We start from the raw sequence: 22,894 nt of genomic DNA on the forward strand, positions 1-22,894 counted from the left end.
ATTTTAGGCACCATGTCAGGTTTGCTAATTTCTTTGAAGGGTGTAGTTTTCCAAATGGGGTCACTTTTGCGGTATCAAAACAGTGAAAATCCCCCAAAAGTGACCCCATTTGGAAAACTACACCCTTCAAAGAAATTATCTAGGGGTATAGTGAGCATTTTGAACCCACAGGTTTATTGCAGAAATTATTGGAACTAGGCCGTGAAAATTAAAATTTTATTTTTTCAAAGGAAATGTAGGTTTAGCTAATTCTCTAATTTCCACAAGGACTAAAGGAGTAAAAGCACCGCAACATTTGTAAAGCAATTCCTTCTGAGTAAAACAATACCCCACATGTGGTCATAAACGGCTGTTTGGACACAGCAGGGCTTAGAAGGGAGGGAACGCCATTTGGCTTTTGGAGCTCAAATTTAGAAGGAGTAGTTTGCGGAGGCCATGTCGCATTTGCAAAGCCCCTGAGGTTTGAAAATGCCCAAAAAGTGACTCCATTTACGAAACTAAATTCCTTGAGGAATTCATCTAGGGGTGTAGTGAGCATTTTGACCCCACAGGTGTTTCATAGAATTTATTAGAATTGGGCAGTGAAAATAAAAACAATCTCTTTTCTTCAATAAAAAGTAGATTTAGCTCAAAATTTTTTCATTTTCACAACAAAGGAAAAAAAGAACAGTAACATTTGTAAAGCAACTTCTCCTGAGTACGGAAATACCCCATTTGTGGGCATAAACGGATGTTTGGGCACACGGCAGGGCTCTGAAGGAAAGGAGCGCCATTTAGCTTTTGGAGTGCAGATTTTGCTGGATTCGTTACTGGTCGCCATGTCGCATTTGCAAAGCCCCTGTGGGACCAAAACAGTGGATACCCCAGAAGTGATCCCATTTTGGAAACTACACGCCTCAAGGTATTCACCTAGGGGTGTAGTGAGCATGTTAACCCCGCAGGTGTTTTGCAGAAATTAGTGCGCACACTATGTTGCTGAGCGAAAATGTGTTGTTTTTTTCCATAGATATGCCAATATGTGGTGCCCAGCTTGTGCCACCATATCAAAACTGCTCTCTAATAATTATGCTGTGTTTCCCAGACATTCGACCAGGCTGAAGAGTGACAGAGTACCATGTGAAGTTGAGACCTAATTTGGCGATTTACAAAGTATTGGTACACAATTGCAGAGGCTCTGATGTGAAATAATAAAAGAAACCCCAGAGAAGTGACCCCATTTTGGAAACTGCGCCCCTTAAGGCATTTATTAAGGGGTGTAGTGAGCATTTTCACCCCACAGGTCTTTTCCATAAAGGATTGCGCTGCGGATGGTGCAATGTAAAAATTTCGATTTCTCCCTAGATATGCCATTTTAGTGGCAAATATATTGTGCCCAGCTTGTGCCACACATCCCAAAAAGTGTTGAAAGGGTTCTCCCGGGTATGGCGATGCCATATATGTGGAAGTAAACAGCTGTTTTGGCACGCTCGGGTTCAGAAGGGAGTTAGCGCCATTTGGCTTTTGGAGCGTGGATTTTGCTTGGAAGTAGTTTTGTTTGAAGTTTTACTGATATTTCAGTTTATAATGTGGGAGTATAGGTAAGCTGGGCAGAGTACATCAGGGGCATTGTCAGGTGGTATAATAATGGGTTTAAAAAAATAAAAATAAAAAAATAATAATAGTAATCCATAGTTTCTTACATTGTTAAGCACAGGCCAGTGTCGCACTGATAAATGTTCTTCCTTAGCCCCCTTTTGGTCAACAATCCACACCTTGGCAGTTTGGGGAATTTTGCTGGGAAGTGTCGACCTGGTATAAAACGGGCACCACCGATTCAGGCAGATATGTTTGGGCCCTACCCTTCCTGGTTCCCTAATTTTAGGGCCTTGATAAAGAAATATTCCCCTCGGGCCTGCACAACTGCATATTTTTTATTTCCTGACTTATTGGAGCCTTAAAGAGGCTCTGTCACCACACTATAAGTGCCCTATCTCCTACATAATCTGATTGGCGCTGTAATGTAGAGAACAGCAGTGGTTTTTATTTTGAAAAACTATCATTTTTGAGCAAGTTATGAACCATTTTAGATTTATGCTAATTTGTTTCTTAATAGACAGCTGGGCGTGTTTTTACTTTTCACCAACTGGGCGTTGTACAGAGGAGTGTATGACGCTGACCAATCAGTCACCTATCAGCGTCATACACTTCTCATTGTTCCAGCCCTGCTTTTCACTGCACAATCACACTGGGCTGGAACAATGAGAAGTGTATGATGCCGATTGGTGACTGATTGGTCAGCGTCATACACTTCTCTGTACAACGCCCAGTTGGTAAAAAGTAAAAAAACACGCCCAGTTGTCTATTAAGAAACTAATTAGCATAAATCTAAAATTGCTTAAAAGTGATCGTTATCTACATTACAGCGCCGATCAGATTCTGGTGACAGAGCCTCTTTAACTAATTTTATTTTATCATAGACGAAGTGGCCTGAGGACTTTTATTGCGGGACGAGCTATAGTTATTATTGGTACCATTTTGGGGTACATGCGACTTTTTGATCACTTTTTATCCTATTTCTTGGAAGGCAAGGTGACCAAAAAAAACGCAATTCTGGCCTAGTTTTTTTAGTTGTTTTTCTTAATCTAGCGTTCGCCATGTGTTATAAATTACGTGTTAACTTTATTCTGTGGGTCAGTACGATTCTGGCGATACCTAATTTATAGCACCTTACGTTTTACAACTTTTGACACACTAAAATAACTTTTGTAAGAAGAATGTATTTTTTTTTTGTCACCATGTTAGAACCATAACGTTTTAATTTTTTCGTTGACAGAGCTGTATTAGGGCTTGTTTTTCGCGAGACTAGCTATAGTTTTTATAGGTACGATTTTTGGATACATGCGACTTTTTGATCACTTTTTATTCCAATTTTGTAGGGCAAAGTGACCAAAAAACAGAATTTCTGGCATTGTTTTTCTACAGGTTTTTTTTTCTTTTTTAAGGCCGTTCACCGCATGGAATAAACAATATTTTTATAGTTCAGACCATTACGGATGCGGCGATCCCAAATATGTATGGTTTATTTTATTTTTTTCAATATTAAAAGGACTTGACAATGTAAAAAGGGCGATTGTGTTTTGTTTTGTTTTATTTTAGAACTGTAAACTTTTATTATATTTTTGTACAACTTTTTTTTCACACTTTTTAGTCCCACTAGGGGACTTGAAGGTCCAACTGTCCCTTGCAGGGCTGCCGATCGGCTGATAACCTCATCGTTGCATCTAAGGGGCTACTGGCAGGAATCTGAGCGAGCTCCGGTTCCTGTCGTTACAGGTGGATGTCAGTTGTAATAGGCTTCCGTCCTAGGCATACAGGGAGTCTAGTGTTAGGCCTTCGGTAGCCTTTGCAGCCAGCGGCACTCTGGCTATTTCATTTCTGGGGTGCTGATGAGCTGCAAACCCTTAAATGCAGCGATCGCTTTTGACCGCTGCATTTAAGGGGTTAATGGCGGGGATCGGAGCAAACATTACCCCAGGGTGTCAGCTGTAACATGCAGACGACACCCGGAGATGGTGGCACCGATTCAGCTTCTGATCCGGTGTCCACCATTTGACGTATGGATATCGCAAAACGCAGGAAGTACGAGCTTTCCATGATGAATCTATACGACAAATGTCGGCAAGGGGTTAAACATAATAAATTAATGTTAAATTAATGTTATGAACACTTACATTTCTTCCAACAGCTGTAGATTTTGGTGACTGATCGACATCTGTAAATAGCACTGTCATTTCCTTTACTTCACATTCTTGTTCTGTTGTCTTTGGTAGCTTTATAGACATCAATTGAAAAGTTTCTGAAAATAAAGATTAGGATTTCATGGTCATTATTAATTACCAAAATCATAACTAGCATTTTAGACCAAAATGGTTCAGATTTGAGGCACAATGTAAATGAATGGGGCACGCCAAAGCTTTCCCATATTTAGACGTATATGCAAATCACATGGGCAAGCACCGAGTACGGGCTTCGACAGATGCAGTTCTGGAAACGCGGCAGTCATGATCTCTGATCCCTACTATGTAGCCCTAAAATGACATCATGGGTGGGTAGTTAGACTGAAAGGTTAGAATGGCATATGAAAAGCTAAAATCAGTATCATAACTATTGCGTGGAAGGCCGGCAAGACTCGCTTTGATGTCTATTCCATACAGGTCTGGATTAATTAGGGGGGAAATCCACATGGTCTCACTTCCCAACAGAACTTGATGGACATGTGCCTTTTTAGATGTACAATAAACTATGTAACTATATATGGCACGGTGGTCAAGAATACTTCACATAGAAAAATATAATAATCTGTAAATTGGAATTTACCTACCCCAATAAGTTTTTGCACAAAGAGGCGCAGTGTGGGTGGATTAGGGGGTTTCTGTAAAATGCATTTGAGAGTTGCTGCTGAGATTATGAAGTAGTAGTTTTTGTTTCTGATGTACATTGGGGATACTTCCAATCGCTGAGCACCAAAAAATCCCCAAGCGACGTAGTTGAATAAATGTAGAAGTAAAAATAATTCTTTGTTTCTGAGAATGCCCCCTGATCAAATGATACTATAAATGACATTCACTTTATTCTGGGCAGGGCTACGAATATGGCGATACCATGTCTTTAGTTTTATTAGGTCTTATTGTGTTTGCACAATAAAATACTATTTATAAAAAAGTAAATAACTTCTTGTATTGTCATATTCTAAGAGCCATAACTTTTTTCTTTTTCCATCAAGAAAGTGGTGTGAGGAATTGTTTTTTACATAACGAACTGTAGTTTCGTTCAGTACCGTTTTAGGTACATGCGACTTATTAATCTAGTTTTATTCCATTTTTTGGAAGGTGAAGTGACCAAAAAAAATTATTCTGGTATTGTTTATTATTATTTTCTTTTATGGTGTTCACCGTGCAGGATAAATAACAAAATACTTTTGCAGTTCAGGCCGTTACAGATTGCGATAGCAATTATGTATAGTTGATGTATTTTTTTTTAATAATAAAAGGACTGATAAGGGAAATTTTAAACTTTCATTTTACTTTATTATTACTTTCAAACTTTTTTTTCAAATTATTTTTAGACAAACTTTTCTTAACTTTTATTTTGTCCCGCTAGGAGACTTGAAGGCAGGAGACCCTAAACACATATCTAATAAGCTGCACTACATGCGTAGTGCAGTGTATTAGAGCCGACAGCAAGAATAGTGGGTCCTGACTGTCATTGTTAGGCCTCCGGTTGCCATAGCAACCATCGGTGCCTGCTATCATGTAGCGGGACGTCGGTGGTGGCTTAACCCCCAAGAAGCAGTGATCCCTATGGAACGCAGCTTCTAATGGGTTAATCAGCAGGGACCACCGCGATCAGTCCCCGCTGAAGGAGCTGCAGCAGTTGTCACAGCTCCTGTATGTGCCGGGAGGACGGCCGAAACAGATGTCCCTCCTGTGACGAACTATACCGTCATGAAGCGGGAACGATGCGCTCATCATGACTGAAAAGCACGTCAAGGTGTGGGAAGGGGTTAAACCCTTCCCGCAGAATGACAAACATACGTAATATATTGTCTTCAGTTGCAACAAAGTGACATACATGTACGTCACTGAGATCGCATGGGCAGAGGAGCTGTACCTGTGCAATCAATTATGGAAACCTCTGATCCCCTCAGTTTAAAACCTTAGATGCTGGGGTCAATTGCACCCTCTACATCTCAGGTGTTAGACAGAGGGGCCTCCAATGGGTTGCCGTTGCAGCCAGGGGCCTAACAAATGCCCCACAGGCCTGACAGTTATATGCCTATGAAAATCTATGTCTGTCAGTATATTACAGACAGGCGATAATGCTTTGAGTATACCAAAGCATTATATACTGCAAGCAATTAACAGATCGCATTGTTAAGTACCCTAGTGGAACTAAATTTTTTTTTTATTAAAGTGTTGTAAAAAGTAAAAAATAAATAAATAAATAAAACACTGTTGCATCCATTAACGACTGCCCACCGTCTTTTGGCGGCAGGCGATGCACGCTTAGTCTACAGCGACATAGTTTGACGTCGCTGTAGACAAGGCTGATGAGCGCTCCGGTGAGCGCTCATCCGCTAAGAAGGAGCTGTAACTAACAGCTCCTGATCTTAGAGCAGCCTGCTACATACAGCTGAGGGTCGGAAAACATTCAGACCCCAGCTGTTTAACCCTTTAATCGCTGCTGTCCATGGCCTCGGCAAGATCAAAGGGAACTCCCCGCTTTGATCTAGTCATCGGAAAACCGGTGACGTGATCAAAGACCGGGGAATCCCCCTGCAGTCAGCCATGGGGACCTACAAAAGACCCCAGGGCTGCCTGTTCAGTTTGCCTGCTGTTTAGGCACACTATGTGCTGTCCTAACAGCAGCCTGTGTCATAGCGACACAGTGTAATGTATTAGCATACAAGAGTATGCTAATACATTAGAAGTAAAAAAAAAAAAAAAGTTCTAAAGTTATCACTTAACGGGATTTAAAAAAACAAAAAACAAAAAGTAAAAAAAAAAAAACATTATTTTGCATAAAATATATTTTATTGCCCCTAGACTAAATAAAAACGAAAAATCTACACATATTAGGTATCTAAACGACCGTAATAACCTGAAGAACTAATCTAACGGGTTAATTAGCGTAAAACGTGAACAGGATACAAAAATTAAGAAAAACTCTGCCGAGGGCTGCTTTTTCTTATATTCACGCCGTAAAAATATATTTTTTTCTACCTCCAAAGTATGAAAAAAATTAATACAATTTCTCCCATAAAACAAGGCCTCATACGGCCACGTCAATGAAAAAATAAAAAGTTATGCCTGCTGAAATGCAGAGGTGTAAAAACTGAAATATGTAGCTGGTCATTAAGCCCTTTTGAGGCCCGGTTATTAAGGGGTTAATTATAAATTGTAAAATCCTTTCTTTTTGGGCAGCTTTATCAGGTCATCTCAGTAGGACCACCGGTCCACAGCTGATTACTGTATTTCTGTGTTAGGTGTGATTAGCCAAACGGCACAAAACTCAAACTAGGGCAGGATATTCTGGTGATTATTGATGCAAGTCTGCCAAATGTTTGTCAGGGGGACACGGTCTACACAACAGAAGCTTATGGGCACTTTACAGTATGTCTGTATACTGATTTATACACAACACAGGCTCTACCCACAATGTGGTTGAAGTACACACTAGACATATGCATTGAGAAATTCCTCAAACGTATGCAACTGTAGAGACTTATATGTTGCCCAAAAAAATCATTTTTATATTATATAAGGGGACAAAAACAAAAACTGTATACCGAGCAATATATATTTTTTTTGCAGAATGCCTCTAAATTGTGTAGCGCTGTCCACTATGCCATTACATTCAATTGAGCATTTCCCGGCACATACATACCATACACTGCAAACGCAGTGTGAACAGAGCCTTAGTATGTGGAAACCACAGTCCCAACAACAGCAAAATCACTCACCTGAAGAGTCGTTTTGGGTTGTAACATACACATACTTTGAAGAAGTATACAGGCCAAATATTTGTAATCCAATTAGGAAAGTCTAAAATACAAAAAAGACAATAACCCAGATGCACATCACTAGTGAAGTGAAAATTCAGGTAATCCCAAATGTAATAATAATTTAGTTTAACCCCTTAATGACGAGGCCATTTTGCACGTTAATGACCAAGGATCATTTTTTGTTTTTTCACGGTCGCATTCCACATCGTAACTTTTTTTTTATTCAGTCCACATAGCCGTATAAGGGCTTGTATGTTCTAACTGTACCATTTTTAGATGCTTATAATATATTGATTAACTTTTATTAACTTTATTTTAGGAGAATTGAAAATAAACAGCTATTCCAGCATTCATTTTCAAGTTATAAATTTACGCCGTTTACTATGCAGCGTAAATAACATGTTAACTTTATTCTATGGGTCGACACGATAAACGGGGATACCAAATATGTAAAGGTTTTATATGTTTTCCTACGTTTGCACAATAAAAACCCTTTTAGAAAAAAATTACTTGTTTTTGCATCGCCGCATTCCAAGAGCCGTAATTTTTTTATTTTTCCATCAATGTGGCCGTATGTGGGCTTGATTTTTGTGGGCCAATGCGTAGTTTTCGTTAGCACTATTTTGGGGTACATAGGACTTATAGATTAACTTTTATTAAATTTTTTATGGGGGGAATGGGAGAAGAGAGAATTTTGCCGTTTTTTTGGACGCCGTTCATCCGGCGGTTTAATTAATGTGTTCAAGTTGTTACGATCGCGGGGATACCATATATGTGTATGTGTTAATTGTTTTGACACTTTTACTAGTTTTATTTGATTTTGACTAATTTTTTTTTCACAAACTTTATTTAACTGATTTACATTTATTTTTTTCAGTCCCACCAGGGGACTTCACTATGCGATGTGACGATCGCACATATAATGCTTTGGTATACTTAGTATACCAAAGCATTATTGCCTGTCAGTGTAAAACTGACAGGCAATCTGTTAGGTCATGCCTCCGGCATCACCTAACAGGCATTTGCTGAAGGCAGACCTGGGGGTCTTTGTTAGGCCCCCGGCTGCCATGGAAACCCGACAGCGACCCGCCATTTCTTTGCGGGGGCGCCGATTGGGTGACAGAGGGAGCTCGCTCCCTCCCTCTGTCAAACACATTAGATGCCGCTGTCACTATTGACAGGGACATTTAATGGGTTAAACTTCCGGAATCGAAGCGCGCTTCGATTCCAGCAGTAGCAGCAGGAGCCAGGCTGTGTATAACAGCTGTGCTCCTGCCGCTGATCGCGTGGGTACAGTGACAGTACCCACGCGATCAGAAGACTGATATATCCGTCCTCCTGCGCGAACTAGCAGCTGCTGAGGACGGATATATCCGTCCTTCGGCGTTAAGGAGTGACAAAAACAAATACCTTCATCAGAATGCCATCAACGAAGTCCCATAACTTTACTGTGCCATCTAAAGAGCAAGAGTAGAGCTGTAAAATAAAAATATTTGCATCAAATATCATAGATCCAAAAAGAGAAGGTATTGACACATAGCATTTTAGTCAAACAAGACTAGGACACTTTAATATTTTTTTTTTTATTAAAACCACTATATTTGTGATCTTTTACTGGACACTCTTTAACCCTTTTCCCGGTAAAGACATATGTCATACATTCTGTCAGGAAGGCACTTTAGTAGCCAAGTACGTATCTGATATATCCCTGCTACTCTAACTAGATAGAGCTGCGATCAAAGTCTTGTTTTAAAGCGAAGATTCTAGCTGTAATCTAGCCAGAGCAGGTTAAAGTTAGAGCTGTACATACGGTACTTGCAGCTCTCACTTCGACCCATGCTTTAAAGGCCCTAGCTCAGGATCCATGTCTTTTGACGACAAGAATCTTACCTTTAATGCTCTGTTCACATCTGTGTTCCGGTGCCGGTGGTTTCCGTTTGTATTTGTTGTGCACTGGATCCGTAGTTTTGCCGGAAGCAATAGAATAGTTGACAACAGTGGACAACAGAGACATACGGAAACCATGGGCACTGAATCAGTCACCATTGAAATCAACCTCTGGTTTCCGTTCGTGTCAGTTTGTGTCTGTTCAGGGTCCCGTTCTGACGGAATGCTCAGAAGGAACGTCAGAACGGGACACCAACGCAGATGTGAACAGAGCATAAAAAAAAGCACTTGCTGCGAACTAGCCGGTGTTCGAGCAGGTTGAAGTGGGAGCTGAATATATTTGCAGATCTCACTTCAGCTCATGTGAAGGATAAGAGGGGGGACAATCTGCCAGTGTGCAGGTAGGAAAGGCTTTTAGCCACCTCCTGTCCCAGGGTAAGGGGTAACATTAACTTTTGTTCGTGTTATCTCTTTCCCCTTATCAGAGCATAATTGCACTAAGATTGTCCGAGAAGATGGAGCAGCAACTTATCTAATCACCCCTTCGCAGGTTTTAGACATTATGCGACATCCCAATGGGGATTTTGATGGAACTGTGGTTGAACATACTAAAAGCTAAATACTCCATACGCTCCAGACATCTATACATGGAGATTGTAAGCCGAAATAACTTGCACACATGCCCCTTTACACAGCAGAATTTTTCATCCGTCTTTAGATGACAAAACCAGATCCTACAAAGAAAAAAAAGTGTAATGGAAAGACTAAGGGTGCAGTCACACGTGGCGTATTAGTGTAAAAATACACTGCGAAAAACTGTACAGCGTCCAACATATACAGCCAGACAGATTTCTCAATTTCTTCACATTGTAAAGTTTTACGTTGAGTATTTGTACACTAAGGCGAGAAGAGGCAAATACGCCACATGTGACTTAGGCCCGCCCTATTGATACAGAGTTTTTTTGCAGGCAGAAAATTCAGACGGAATTTTGAGGCAGATTTTGAACTGCCTGCACGCCGTTTGCCGTGTTTTTCGCCCACGGCGATTGGGCGCCATGGGCAAAAACACAGCGAAATACGCTTTCTCTGCCTCCCATTGATGTCAATGGGAGGCCAGAGACGTAAACACCCAAACATAGGGCATGTCGTTTCTTTTTTCCGCGAGACCGTTTATCCGCTCGCGGGAAAAAACGCCTCCCATTGAAATCAATGGGAGGCATTTTTTTGGCGCGTTTTCCGTGTTAAAAAACTGTCTGAACATGGCCTTACACTTCCATGTTGTGTACCCAATCCTGGTTTTGGCTTCCACATACTGGTGAAAAAGTGGTGATAGTTGCAATAAACAAACAATGTCCGAGTATACTATGCCTTTATTTTACTGCTACCGTGTTTCCCCGAAAGTAAGACAGTGTCTTACTTTCTTTTTATCCCCAAAAGCCCCACTATGTCTTACTTTCGGGGTATGTCTTACATTGGCAAAAAAAATTATTTATTTTTTTTTCACAAACTTTATTTAACTGTTTTACATTTTTTTTTTTAGTCCCACCAGGGGACTTCACTATGCGATGTGCCGATCGCATATATAATGCTTTGGTATACTTAGTATACCGAAGCATTATTGCCTGTCAGTGTAAAACTGACAGGCAACCTATTAGGTCATGCCTCCGGCATCGCCTAACAGGCAGATGCTGAAGGCAGACCTGGGGGTCTTTGTTAGACCCCTGGCTGTCATGGAAACCCGACGGCGACCCGCGATTTGTTTGCGGGGGCGCCGATCGGGTGACAGAGGGAGCTCCCCCCTCTGTCAAACACATTAAATGCCGCTGTCACGATTGACAGCGGCATTTAATGGGTTAAACTGCCGGAATCGGCGCGCGCTTCGATTCCGGCAGTTGCAGCAGGAGCCAGGCTGTGTATAACAGCCGTGCTCCTGCCGCTGATCGCGTGGGTACAGTCTCAGTACCCGCGCTATCACAGGACGGATATATCCGTCCTCCGGCGCGAACTAGCAGCTGCTGAGGACGGATATATCCGTCCTTCGGCGTTAAGTGGGAGTGGAAGTGGGCAGGAGGCGGCAATACCCCCGTGTTTCCCCGAAAGTAAGACATATGTCTTACTTTCGGGGTACGGCTTATATTAGCCGACCCCCCTGAAACCCCCGATACGTCTTACAATCGGGGGTGTCTTACTATCGGGGAAACACGGTATATGACAGAATTTCTGAGAAATTTCAAAAAGTAGCAGCTACTTTTTTCTTTTATAGAGTAATATGAAAATCACTTGGAAATCTCTTGAAAAGGCTCTCGTTTTTTTTAGCCCTAGTTTTATGGATTTAGTAGCCCAACTTCTTACCTGTAGAGGATTGTTTGGATTGAATTCAATGCCAGTAACCAAATCATTATGACTCCACAATACATGTATGCAATCCTCTGTGACTGTGCTAAATATTTTGATAAAGTTACCCGAGACACAGAGAAGGTACCTGATAAATAAAAAAAGATAAAAATATTCAATACAACTGTAATACCAAAGTAGCGAGACATTTGTAAAAACTGGTTCAGGAGAAAAGTGCAGGCTACCGTTACCATTTTCCACTACAGCACTCAGTTAAAGTGTAGCTAAACGTTTGACAAACTTCTGACATGTCATAGTGACATGTCAGAAGTTTTGATTGGTGGGGTCCGAGCACTGAGACCCCCACCAATCGCTAAAATGAAGCAGCAGTAGCGCTTAGTTTCTGTTCGTCTCTTTCCGGAAAGCCAATGTATCGGAGTACGGACTCAGACTTTCTATAGTGCCCGTACTCCGATACATTGATTTCCGGAAAAAGCCAAACAGACATGAAGCGGCTGAGTGCTCACACGAGCGCTTCTACGGCTTAGTTTTAGCGATTGTTGGGGGTCTCAGTGCTCAGACCCCCACCAATCAAAACTTCTGACAGGTCACTATGACACATCAGAAGTTTGTGAAACATTTAGTTACCCTTTAAAGGGAACCTTTCACCTACCCATGCATGTGCAGCACGTAATTGGCAGGGCTGCACAAACCCTGGGGCACTTTTTTTTTTCTACCCTCCTCCGTTATTTAGATATCTGTGCCGTTATATTTGGCGCCCGATATTTAAATAACCCCCTGTACTGTCAATGGGGCGTGTTACTATGGCTGTGACACTGTCCAATCAGCTACGGACAGTATCACAGAAAAAGCTGGAAAGTGGCGAGCGTGTGCGCACGCATGCTCTCACTCTTCAGCTGTCGGCAGACAAGGACAAGACTGATCTCTTGTGAGAGATCACGCAGTCTTGTAATTGTCTGTCGAACTGGCAAGGGGGCGTGTAATGACAAGGAGGCGTGTAATGACAAGGGGGCGTGTCATTGGTGCAGAGCGTGCAAGAGCTGGAGAGAGGAGAGCATGCATGCGCACGCACGCTCGCTCTCGGCAGTGACACGCCCCTTTGCCATTACACAACCCCTTGACAGTTCAGCAGACAAGTACAAAACTGTGTGATCTCTCGCGAGAGATCAGTCTTGTCCTGGTCTGCCGACAGCTGAAAAGTGAGAGCGTGCGTGCGCACACGCTCTCCTCTGTCCAGCTCTTGCTGTAACACTGTCCATAGCGGATTGGACATTGTCAGAGCCATGTTACACGCCCCATTGACATTTCAGGGGGTTATTTAAATATCGGGCACCAAATACAACGGCACGGATATCTAAATAACGGAGGGTAGAAAAAAAATTCAAGTGCCGCAGGGTTTGTGCAGCCCTGCCCATTCATTACATGTCACACATGAAAGGTTCTCTTTAACTTAAAATAAAAAAAAAATTCTAAATTACAGTACAGTACCGCACTACTAGTCAGCCAATAAGCACATGCACTTCAGTAATACAGCACAGAAGAGGAGCAGCATATGAGAGGTATGCGAGAAGGCACAGGTAGATGACAGTACCGCACTACTAGTCAGCCAATAAGCACATGCACTTCAGTAACACAGCACAGAAGAGGAGCAGCATATGAGAGGTATGTGAGAAGGCACAGGTAGATGACAGTACCGCACTACTAGTCAGCCAGTAAGCACATGCACTTCAGTAATACAGCACAGAAGAGGAGCAGCATATGAGAGGTATGCGAGAAGGCACAGGTAGATGACAGTACCGCACTACTAGTCAGCCAGTAAGCACATGCACTTCAGTAATACAGCACAGAAGAGGAGCAGCATATGAGAGGTATGTGAGAAGGTACAGGTAGATGACAGTACCGCACTACTAGTCAGCCAGTAAGCACATGCACTTCAGTAATACAGCACAGAAGAGGAGCAGCATATGAGAGGTATGTGAGAAGGCACAGGTAGATGACAGTACCGCACTACTAGTCAGCCAGTAAGCACATGCACTTCAGTAATACAGCACAGAAGAGGAGCAGCATATGAGAGGTATGCGAGAAGGCACAGGTAGATGACAGTACCGCACTACTAGTCAGCCAGTAAGCACATGCACTTCAGTAATACAGCACAGAAGAGGAGCAGCATATGAGAGGTATGTGAGAAGGCACAGGTAGATGACAGTACCGCACTACTAGTCAGCCAGTAAGCACATGCACTTCAGTAATACAGCACAGAAGAGGAGCAGCATATGAGAGGTATGTGAGAAGGCAGAGGTAGATGACAGTACCGCACTACTAGTCAGCCAGTAAGCACATGCACTTCAGTAATACAGCACAGAAGAGGAGCAGCATATGAGAGGTATGTGAGAAGGCACAGGTAGATGACAGTACCGCACTACTAGTCAGCCAATAAGGACATGCACTTCAGTAATACAGCACAGAAGAGGAGCAGCATATGAGAGGTATGCGAGAAGGCACAGGTAGATGACAGTACCGCACTACTAGTCAGCCAGTAAGCACATGCACTTCAGTAATACAGCACAGAAGAGGAGCAGCATATGAGAGGTATGCGAGAAGGCACAGGTAGATGACAGTACCGCACTACTAGTCAGCCAGTAAGCACATGCACTTCAGTAATACAGCACAGAAGAGGAGCAGCATATGAGAGGTATGCGAGAAGGCACAGGTAGATAACAGTACCGCACTACTAGTCAGCCAGTAAGCACATGCACTTCAGTAATACAGCACAGAAGAGGAGCAGCATATGAGAGGTATGTGAGAAGGCACAGGTAGATGACAGTACCGCACTACTAGTCAGCCAGTAAGCACATGCACTTCAGTAATACAGCACAGAAGAGGAGCAGCATATGAGAGGTATGTGAGAAGGCACAGGTAGATGACAGTACCGCACTACTAGTCAGCCAATAAGCACATGCACTTCAGTAATACAGCACAGAAGAGGAGCAGCATATGAGAGGTATGCGAGAAGGCACAGGTAGATGACAGTACCGCACTACTAGTCATCCAATAAGCACATGCACTTCAGTAACACAGCACAGAAGAGGAGCAGCATATGAGAGGTATGTGAGAAGGCACAGGTAGATGACAGTACCGCACTACTAGTCAGCCAGTAAGCACATGCACTTCAGTAATACAGCACAGAAGAGGAGCAGCATATGAGAGGTATGCGAGAAGGCACAGGTAGATGACAGTACCGCACTACTAGTCAGCCAGTAAGCACATGCACTTCAGTAATACAGCACAGAAGAGGAGCAGCATATGAGAGGTATGTGAGAAGGCACAGGTAGATGACAGTACCGCACTACTAGTCAGCCAGTAAGGACATGCACTTCAGTAATACAGCACAGAAGAGGAGCAGCATATGAGAGGTATGTGAGAAGGTACAGGTAGATGACAGTACCGCACTACTAGTCAGCCAATAAGCACATGCACTTCAGTAATACAGCACAGAAGAGGAGCAGCATATGAGAGGTATGTGAGAAGGCACAGGTAGATGACAGTACCGCACTACTAGTCATCCAGTAAGCACATGCACTTCAGTAATACAGCACAGAAGAGGAGCAGCATATGAGAGGTATGTGAGAAGGCAGAGGTAGATGACAGTACCGCACTACTAGTCAGCCAGTAAGCACATGCACTTCAGTAATACAGCACAGAAGAGGAGCAGCATATGAGAGGTATGTGAGAAGGCACAGGTAGAGGACAGTACCGCACTACTAGTCAGCCAGTAAGCACATGCACTTCAGTAATACAGCACAGAAGAGGAGCAGCATATGAGAGGTATGTGAGAAGGCACAGGTAGATGACAGTACCGCACTACTAGTCAGCCAATAAGGACATGCACTTCAGTAATACAGCGCCAACTGATCGGATCTACTCGCCCCTAATGTAATGTGCTAAATGGCTGCTCAATGTGGCAAATCAAAGGCTTTAGGGTATGTTCACACGCTGAGCCAAAAACGTCTGAAAATAAGGAGCTGTTTTCAAAGGGAAAACAGCACCTGATTTTCAGACGTTTTTTGAGCAACTCACGTTTTTCACTGCGTTTTTTGGAGCTGTTTTCAATAGAGTCTATGAGAAAACGGCTCCAAAAACGTCCCAAGAAGTGTCCTGCACCTCTTTTGACGAGGCTGTAATTTTACGCGTCGTCTTTTGACAGCTGTCAAACGACGACGCGTAAATTACATGTTGTCTGCACAGTACGTCGGCAAACCCATTCAAATGAATGGGCAGATGTTTGCTGACGTATTGGAGCCGTATTTTCAGACGTAAATCGAGGCATAATGCGCCTCGTTTATGCCTGAAAATAGGTCGTGTGAACCCAGCCTTACTTGTAAATTCACACGGTCTGTAGCCTCAGAAGCGGAGTGTGTTTTTGCTTTACAATGGCCCATGAAAGGCCAGGGTAACGTGAAAATATTGTTACCTGAACACCATTGTAACCAGAGCACTTTTCCTTTAAAATATGTTTAGCCCATCTGACGCAGATTGACAGCTTTCTTCTGAATCTGTGCATAGTGAGAAACATGTCAACCAGCGGCGAGCCCGCAGCTCAAGAGTCTGTTGGACTCCAAGTTCACTGAGCTCTGCTACTAATAAACTGTTGGTTCACACAGAGTTTTTTTTACACATTTTTTGACGTGGAAACCTCGTCGGAAAACACGCCAAAAAAGCCGCACAATGATTTCAATAGGAGGCGGTTTTTTCCCACGAGCGAAAAAAAAAAAAAAAAAAAGAGTCTCGCGGGAAAAAGAAGCGACATGCCCTATCTTCGGGCGTTTACGTCTCGTCTCTTACCCAGCAATAACATCAATGGGAGGCAGAGGCGGCCAATTTAGCGGTGTTTCTTGCACGCGGCACTCAATGGGCGAAAAACAGCGCGCAGGCAGAGCAAAAACAGCCTCAAAATTCCAAACGGCGTTGTTTTGGGTCCACATTGTGGTATTACCCTACCTGCACTCAGCGGTACTAAAGCGGGAACGTACAATACCGTAGACCAGTGATATAGTTCACAAAGTCCTCATATATACTGGCCTAGGCTTCAAAGAGCACTTTCAGCACAGTTCCCCCAGAACTATATCCCACATCAGGACACAAGGCAACAGGAGCCCTAAAGAGGACTCTGCTGACAAGTCTGTTAGTAAACAATTGTGATTCCCATGAAATAACAGTTTTAGAGCACCTTTTCTTGGAACTCTGTTGTGCCGTTCCTCAGTTGTTTCTCCTGGAAATTTTAATGAATGAACTCACAATTGTTATTTCTTGAGGATTACAAGTATCCCCATCAAAAAGGTATAAAACCCAGACAACCACGGTACATTTGACTTGTTAGGGTATATGTATGTCATAGACTGGGTATCCCAATTTAGCACCCTTGTCTATTACCCAGGGCAGACAGGACTGGAGAACTCATTGATTTGCCTAGGCACCTCTTAACACTAGATTTTGGCTGCAGATGTGCAACCATCTGCAAATTACCCAGGTGATAAAATGTGATAACCGCTGACAGAAATCCAGTTCTCTATTTAAGGGGGGCTTTACGGTTTTACCAAATAAAGCGCAACCCACTGCTTAATAAAACGCTATGCAATCATGTCAGTGCATCCCAGTATGTTACTGCATAAGCGGCTTTGCGACCCTCTTCAGACTGCCCAAAACACGAGCCCTGCACTGCTTACTTGCTGTCCGCTGAGAGAAGAGGTCTCCGATGGTTAATTCTGCTTCCTCCACACTGAACAACACGAATATCGGACTCGATCACCATTTTGCCTCAGAGTTCCGACCTACTATAGAACACACGTGGTGAAGTACGGAGAGCGGAAGCACTATAGTGTGGGCAGTGCATAACACCGGAAGTGGTACAGTGAGCTCAGGCGGACATATTTTGTTCTGGCAACAGGATATTTACATAACAGAGTAGAATAAAAGAGCAGCATTATATAGGTAGTGTCCAAAGTTGCGATTTTTTTAAGGTAGTAAGTTTAGTTTTACCTACACAGTGCCAGTCATATGAGTCTGGGTTTACAGCTACGTTCGTTTTTCGGTTATTTTTCTGTCCTATCGTAGGAAGAGCAAAATGGAACGACCGGATCTAATGACTTTAGTAAATTATGAGGAATTTCCATCATGGTGCTCCTCGTTTTACCGGAAAAAAATAGTTCAGCATGATGGACTATTTTTTCCGATCTGAGACGGATCAGGGATAGGTTTCGCTCTCTTCTGCGTTCAGTGTTAACGTTGTTCTGCTCTGTCAAGCGTCGCATCCGTTGCAAGATGGAAACAAACGTCGCCTAATTAACAGAACCCATTTACTTTAATTGGTTTCCGTCATGGTACCGTCGTTTTATCTGACAAATTAGCGCTGCACGCTGCGCTGTTTTGTCCGCCAAAACTACAGAATCTGCGACGGAGGCTCATAATTCAGCCAGATGTAAACACAGCGTAAGGCCTAATTCAGACAGCTGTGTTTGGTCCGTGTGTTGGCTGCTTTTTCCGGACTGGTCACAGTTTAGGGAGCCGGGCTCCTAGCATCATTGTTATCTAGCTGGGAATAGATTTATCATTAATAAGAGCTGATCTAGGCAAAGTTAGAGGGGTTAACGGGCTGAGGTGTGAATTCCTGCTAATGAAGATAATTTGGCTAGTAACCATGGCTAGCTGGAAACATCTGTAATAGGCATGTGTGCAGGTAGCCTAAGGCATCATGTTCCATATGAGTTCTTCGGAGCCTGTAGTCTAAGACGCCATTTTGTAGCCCCAATTTCATACAGGGGTATATGGACATTTTATCTATCGGATTCTGTAAGAAAAATATTGCGGTGTGTTAAATCAGAAGCTGAAATTCATATATATTATCACCTACAATTACTGCTTTTATGGAAAAATAGTTCCATGATATAGTGCCATACAGAAGCATCATATGGCGGCACACAGAATGTCTACAGTCTTTTCCGTATGCGTGAGCCTGTATGTATTTACTTTGTAAAATGTGACATTTTTCCCAAGACAGCGCTTATCGACTGAGGAATACGGCACTAGGTATAGTCAGAAATATGGAAAACTGTTAATGTATAGGGAGAGACCTGTCAATCAAACCCAGCCGGGCGGGAAGTAGCCAGGGGATACTTCTCCCTGAGGCCGGTCCTCCCTGAGACAGCGCTAAAGAGTAAAACGTAATTCACAGCAATCAGGGTTCCTGATTTAGTTAATGCTGCCCAGAGTTAGGACAGCACGAACCTGCTGACAACTTCTGTTTACATAGTTACGTTTGTTGAAAAAAGACCCCAGTCCTTCAAGTTCAACCTATCTCAATCAATTACACGTCATTCATTGCTAGATGAATTCTAACCCTCGATGTCTATGGAGGCGACAGAGATTATTGCGATCCCCAAGGAGGATAAGGACCCTCTTTTGCCGGAATCATACCGGCCTATTACACTGCTGAATACCGATGTCAAGCTGTTGGCCAAAGTTTTAGCCAGCAGATTGATGAAGGCAATGAATAGTATAATTCATCCTGATCAGACCTTGTTCATTCCTAAAGAATGTCCCTCGAGTCTTTGCTAATTTACAGCATGGGAGAGTGTATGCTAAGGGGGGGTGCCATCCTCTCAATCGATGCTATGAAAACTTTTGATACAGTGGTATGGCGTTTTCTTGTTAGGATTTTGGGTCGTTTCGGTATCTGGGAAAAACTCACAGATTGGATTAGATTACTATATAGACAACCAAAGGCTAGAGTGGGCATGACTGGTCAGAAATCAGCGTACTTTAACTTAGAAAGGGGAGTGCGGCAGGGTTGTACCCTGTCCCTCAACTCTAGTATTTGAGGTCTTGGCAATGCAGATCAGAACTTCTGAGAATATAGTGGGTTTTCAATTGGGGAATAAGGTTGATAAAATCTCATTATATGTAGACGATGTACTCCTGTTTATAGCGGATTTAACCTCAGTTGATTATGTAATTCGTTTATATCAAGAATTTGGTAATCTGGCTGACCTTCAAATCAACTGTCAAAAATCGAGTTTGTTAAATATCTCGGCCGAAGTAAATAATGGTCTGGTCTCCTCCTTGAATTCTGTTGAGGTATTTGAATATTTAGGTGTAAAAATCTCTAGGGATCCTGAAGATTACATTGCACTGAATATAATTCCCCTGTTTGCATATTTGGAATAAATTACCCTTGACTAGAGCTGCAAAAATAGCATTAATAAAAAAGATTTCTTTTTTTTACCTAAAATATTACATTTCTTCTCCAATTGTCCGATTTGTTTGCCAGAATTTTTTTAAAAGAAAACTCTTGAAGCCATTTCATTTTATCTTATTTGGAACGGAAATAAAAATCGCATTAAATATTCTGGCCTTACCAACCCTGTAAATTAAGGGGGCTTTGCCCTTCCTGACTAGAGGAAGTGCTTCTCAGTTTCGGGACCGGAAGTTCCTTGGTGCTAATAGATTTCTGTTGCAAACACTAGGGGATAAATGGTCTAATGTATTTGAACTTTTAGAAGCTGTGCTTTTGACATCTTCTGATTTGGGACTGGGGCCTATCTATGAAAACCAGCAGCGGGTCTGGGATGCTGTTAAGCTCATTGAAAAGATAAATACCTTTACTGAAAAGAAAAGAAAGAACCGATTATTTGCCATTTCTTTGTATTGACCACACATATATTTATACATGTTACGCCTCATGCAAACGACCGGAGTGGATTTGCAGCCACAGCACGGATCCGTGAAAATCATGGTCATGTGCATGATGCCATAGAAATCAAAGGATCTGCAATTTATCCACGAAAATGCGGATAAATTGCTGACGCAAATGCATGGTCATGTGCATAAGGCCATAATAATCACCTCCTAGGTGTCTTTTTTCCAAGCTAAACAAGCCCAATTTCTCTAGCCTTTCATTGTAAGCGACACCTCCCATCGCGTATAATAATCTGCTGTTAAGAGGCTGTTCCACTGCACCGCTGCTGTTGGGGGGACATATTTTGAGCCATTTCTGGCCTGATTCTGTGACATTGGAATTTTGGGCCTAAAATGCGGACTGGATTCCCGGTCTAGATTAGTAGCAGAAGCTGGACGGCGGCTACTTCTGTCCAAACCGGAACTATAGAACGTGGTAGACGTTCCACAATTTGGGGCTTGCATTCACCCCTTCAGAGCCTATCCTGACACCCTGCTGTGGCATAGGGAATAGAAGGAGAGGACACTGCCAGAAGAAGCTCCTGCGGCCGCGGACACCATTTTGTGCATGGGCATGGTGAGTGACTGAAGCAGCTTGCTGCCGCTGATATTGTGGGTACGCTATGACCACCATGCTGTCCTTCTATACACTGCACGGATGTCATCTGGATATAATGCGACGCATTGAGGATCTTTCGCCTTCCCTATGTCTATAATCATTTAACGTATGTTTGGCTGTGCACTGATCTGAGGTTATTCTCCGTTCTTATACCATCCTGCTACTTAGGGTACTCCCATAATGGCCCCCTCCAAACAATCTAAAATCATGAACAAGATGGATAAATCCACTGGTCCTCATCCAGACCCTACGTATCGCGGCCTTCTGAGGCCTCTCCTTCCACTCCGGTTGACTCCCCTCCTGAACCGTCCATGCTAGACGTGCTGAAGGCCATTACAGAATCTTGAACGGTTCTAACTGAGAAAATGAATGCCCTTCAGACAGACTTTGGTCTCCTCAGAGCTGATGTACACACGCTTGGTGTAAGAGCTGCTGAGTCTGAGAAATTTCTGACTTGGAAGATGTGGTGACTCCCCTGAGATCGAGAGTCGACACTTTAGAATCTCAACAGTCCACATGGCGGGTTAAAGTTGAGGACATGGAGAACTGCTCGCGTCAATATAACATCCACTTCAAAGGCCTGCTTGAAGGTGTGAAAAAGCCAGTCCCTGCAAGAATAAGCAGCCGGAAAACTTCCGCGCCTAAGTGATCATCGGGGAGGTCACTTGGGCGCACAGGTATTTCCCGTTAATATGAAACGCAATAACATTTTGCTTCCCTTTGCTCATCTGCTAATATCATGTCTGTGGAATTTGCTATGTCTTTTAATAATAATAATGCCTTTTATTGATTTGCCTAATCCTGTCCCGGTAGTGGGTATCGACTCCACTCCTCTTGCTAATGGTTATTTTACTCAGCATACTCCTGTTTTTGAACTCCTTGTTGGCTCCATGCATTTGGAGCAGTGCTCTGTACTGTTGATGCAGGGATTATCGTCCGATCTGGTATTAGGTCTTCCCTGGTTGCAGTTGCATAATCCCACGTTTGATTGGAATACTGGGGATCTCACCAAATGGGGTAGTGAATGCCTGACGTCATGTCTTTCGGTTAACTCTATTTCTCCCGTGAGGAGGTAAACACGCTACCTGAGTTTGTTCAGGACTTCGCTGATGTTTTCTCTAAGGAGGCCTCCGAGGTGTTGCCCCCTCATAGAGATTACGATTGCGCTATCGATTTGGTACCAGGTGCTAAGCTTCCTAAGGGTAGGATATTTAATCTTTCATGTCCTGAACGTGAAACCATGAGGGAATATATCCAAGAATGCCTGGCCAAGGGTTTAATTCGCCCCTCTACTTCTCCTGTAGGTGCTGGCTTCTTCTTCGTGGGGAAGAAGGATGGTGGTCTTAGGCCGTGCATTGACTATCGTAACTTGAATAAGGTCACTGTAAGGAACCAGTATCCCCTTCCTTTTTAATCAGGTTCAGGGGGCCCAATGGTTCTCTAAGTTTGATCTACGGGGGGCGTATAACCTTATCCGCATCAAAGAGGGGGATGAGTGGAAGACTGCGTTCAACACGCCCGAAGGTCATTTCGAATACCTGGTCATGCCCTTTGGGTTGTGTAATGCCCCTGCTGTCTTCCAGAATTTTATTAATGAAATTCTGAGAGATTACCTGGGAAATTTTCTTGTAGTGTACCTTGATGACATACTGGTGTTTTCCAAGGACTGGTCCTCCCACGTGGAGCATGTCAGGAAGGTGCTCCAGGTCCTCCGGGAAAATAATCTGTTTGCGAAAACCGAAAAATGTGTGTTTGGGGTA

The 22,894-nt window shown here is 43.0% G+C and overlaps 1 protein-coding gene across 1 annotated transcript in view; it reads right to left on the reverse strand.

The window, feature by feature from the left end:
- The window catches only part of WDR75 (WD repeat domain 75), a 116,442-nt gene extending 98,799 nt beyond the window's left edge, over positions 1 to 17,643 (reverse strand). The window contains exons 1-5 of the mRNA XM_075831275.1: positions 17,509 to 17,643; positions 11,783 to 11,912; positions 8,954 to 9,019; positions 7,502 to 7,583; positions 3,711 to 3,835 (exon numbers count right to left, since the gene is read on the reverse strand). Coding sequence (XP_075687390.1) covers positions 3,711 to 3,835; positions 7,502 to 7,583; positions 8,954 to 9,019; positions 11,783 to 11,912; positions 17,509 to 17,594 — 489 coding nt within the window. The 5' untranslated portion in view covers positions 17,595 to 17,643. The remainder of the gene's footprint in view (positions 1 to 3,710; positions 3,836 to 7,501; positions 7,584 to 8,953; positions 9,020 to 11,782; positions 11,913 to 17,508) is intronic.
- Positions 17,644 to 22,894: the final 5,251 nt, after the last annotated feature.

The sequence above is a fragment of the Rhinoderma darwinii genome, chromosome 6 (assembly GCF_050947455.1).
Source record: "Rhinoderma darwinii isolate aRhiDar2 chromosome 6, aRhiDar2.hap1, whole genome shotgun sequence".
NCBI classification, from domain to species: domain Eukaryota; kingdom Metazoa; phylum Chordata; class Amphibia; order Anura; family Rhinodermatidae; genus Rhinoderma; species Rhinoderma darwinii.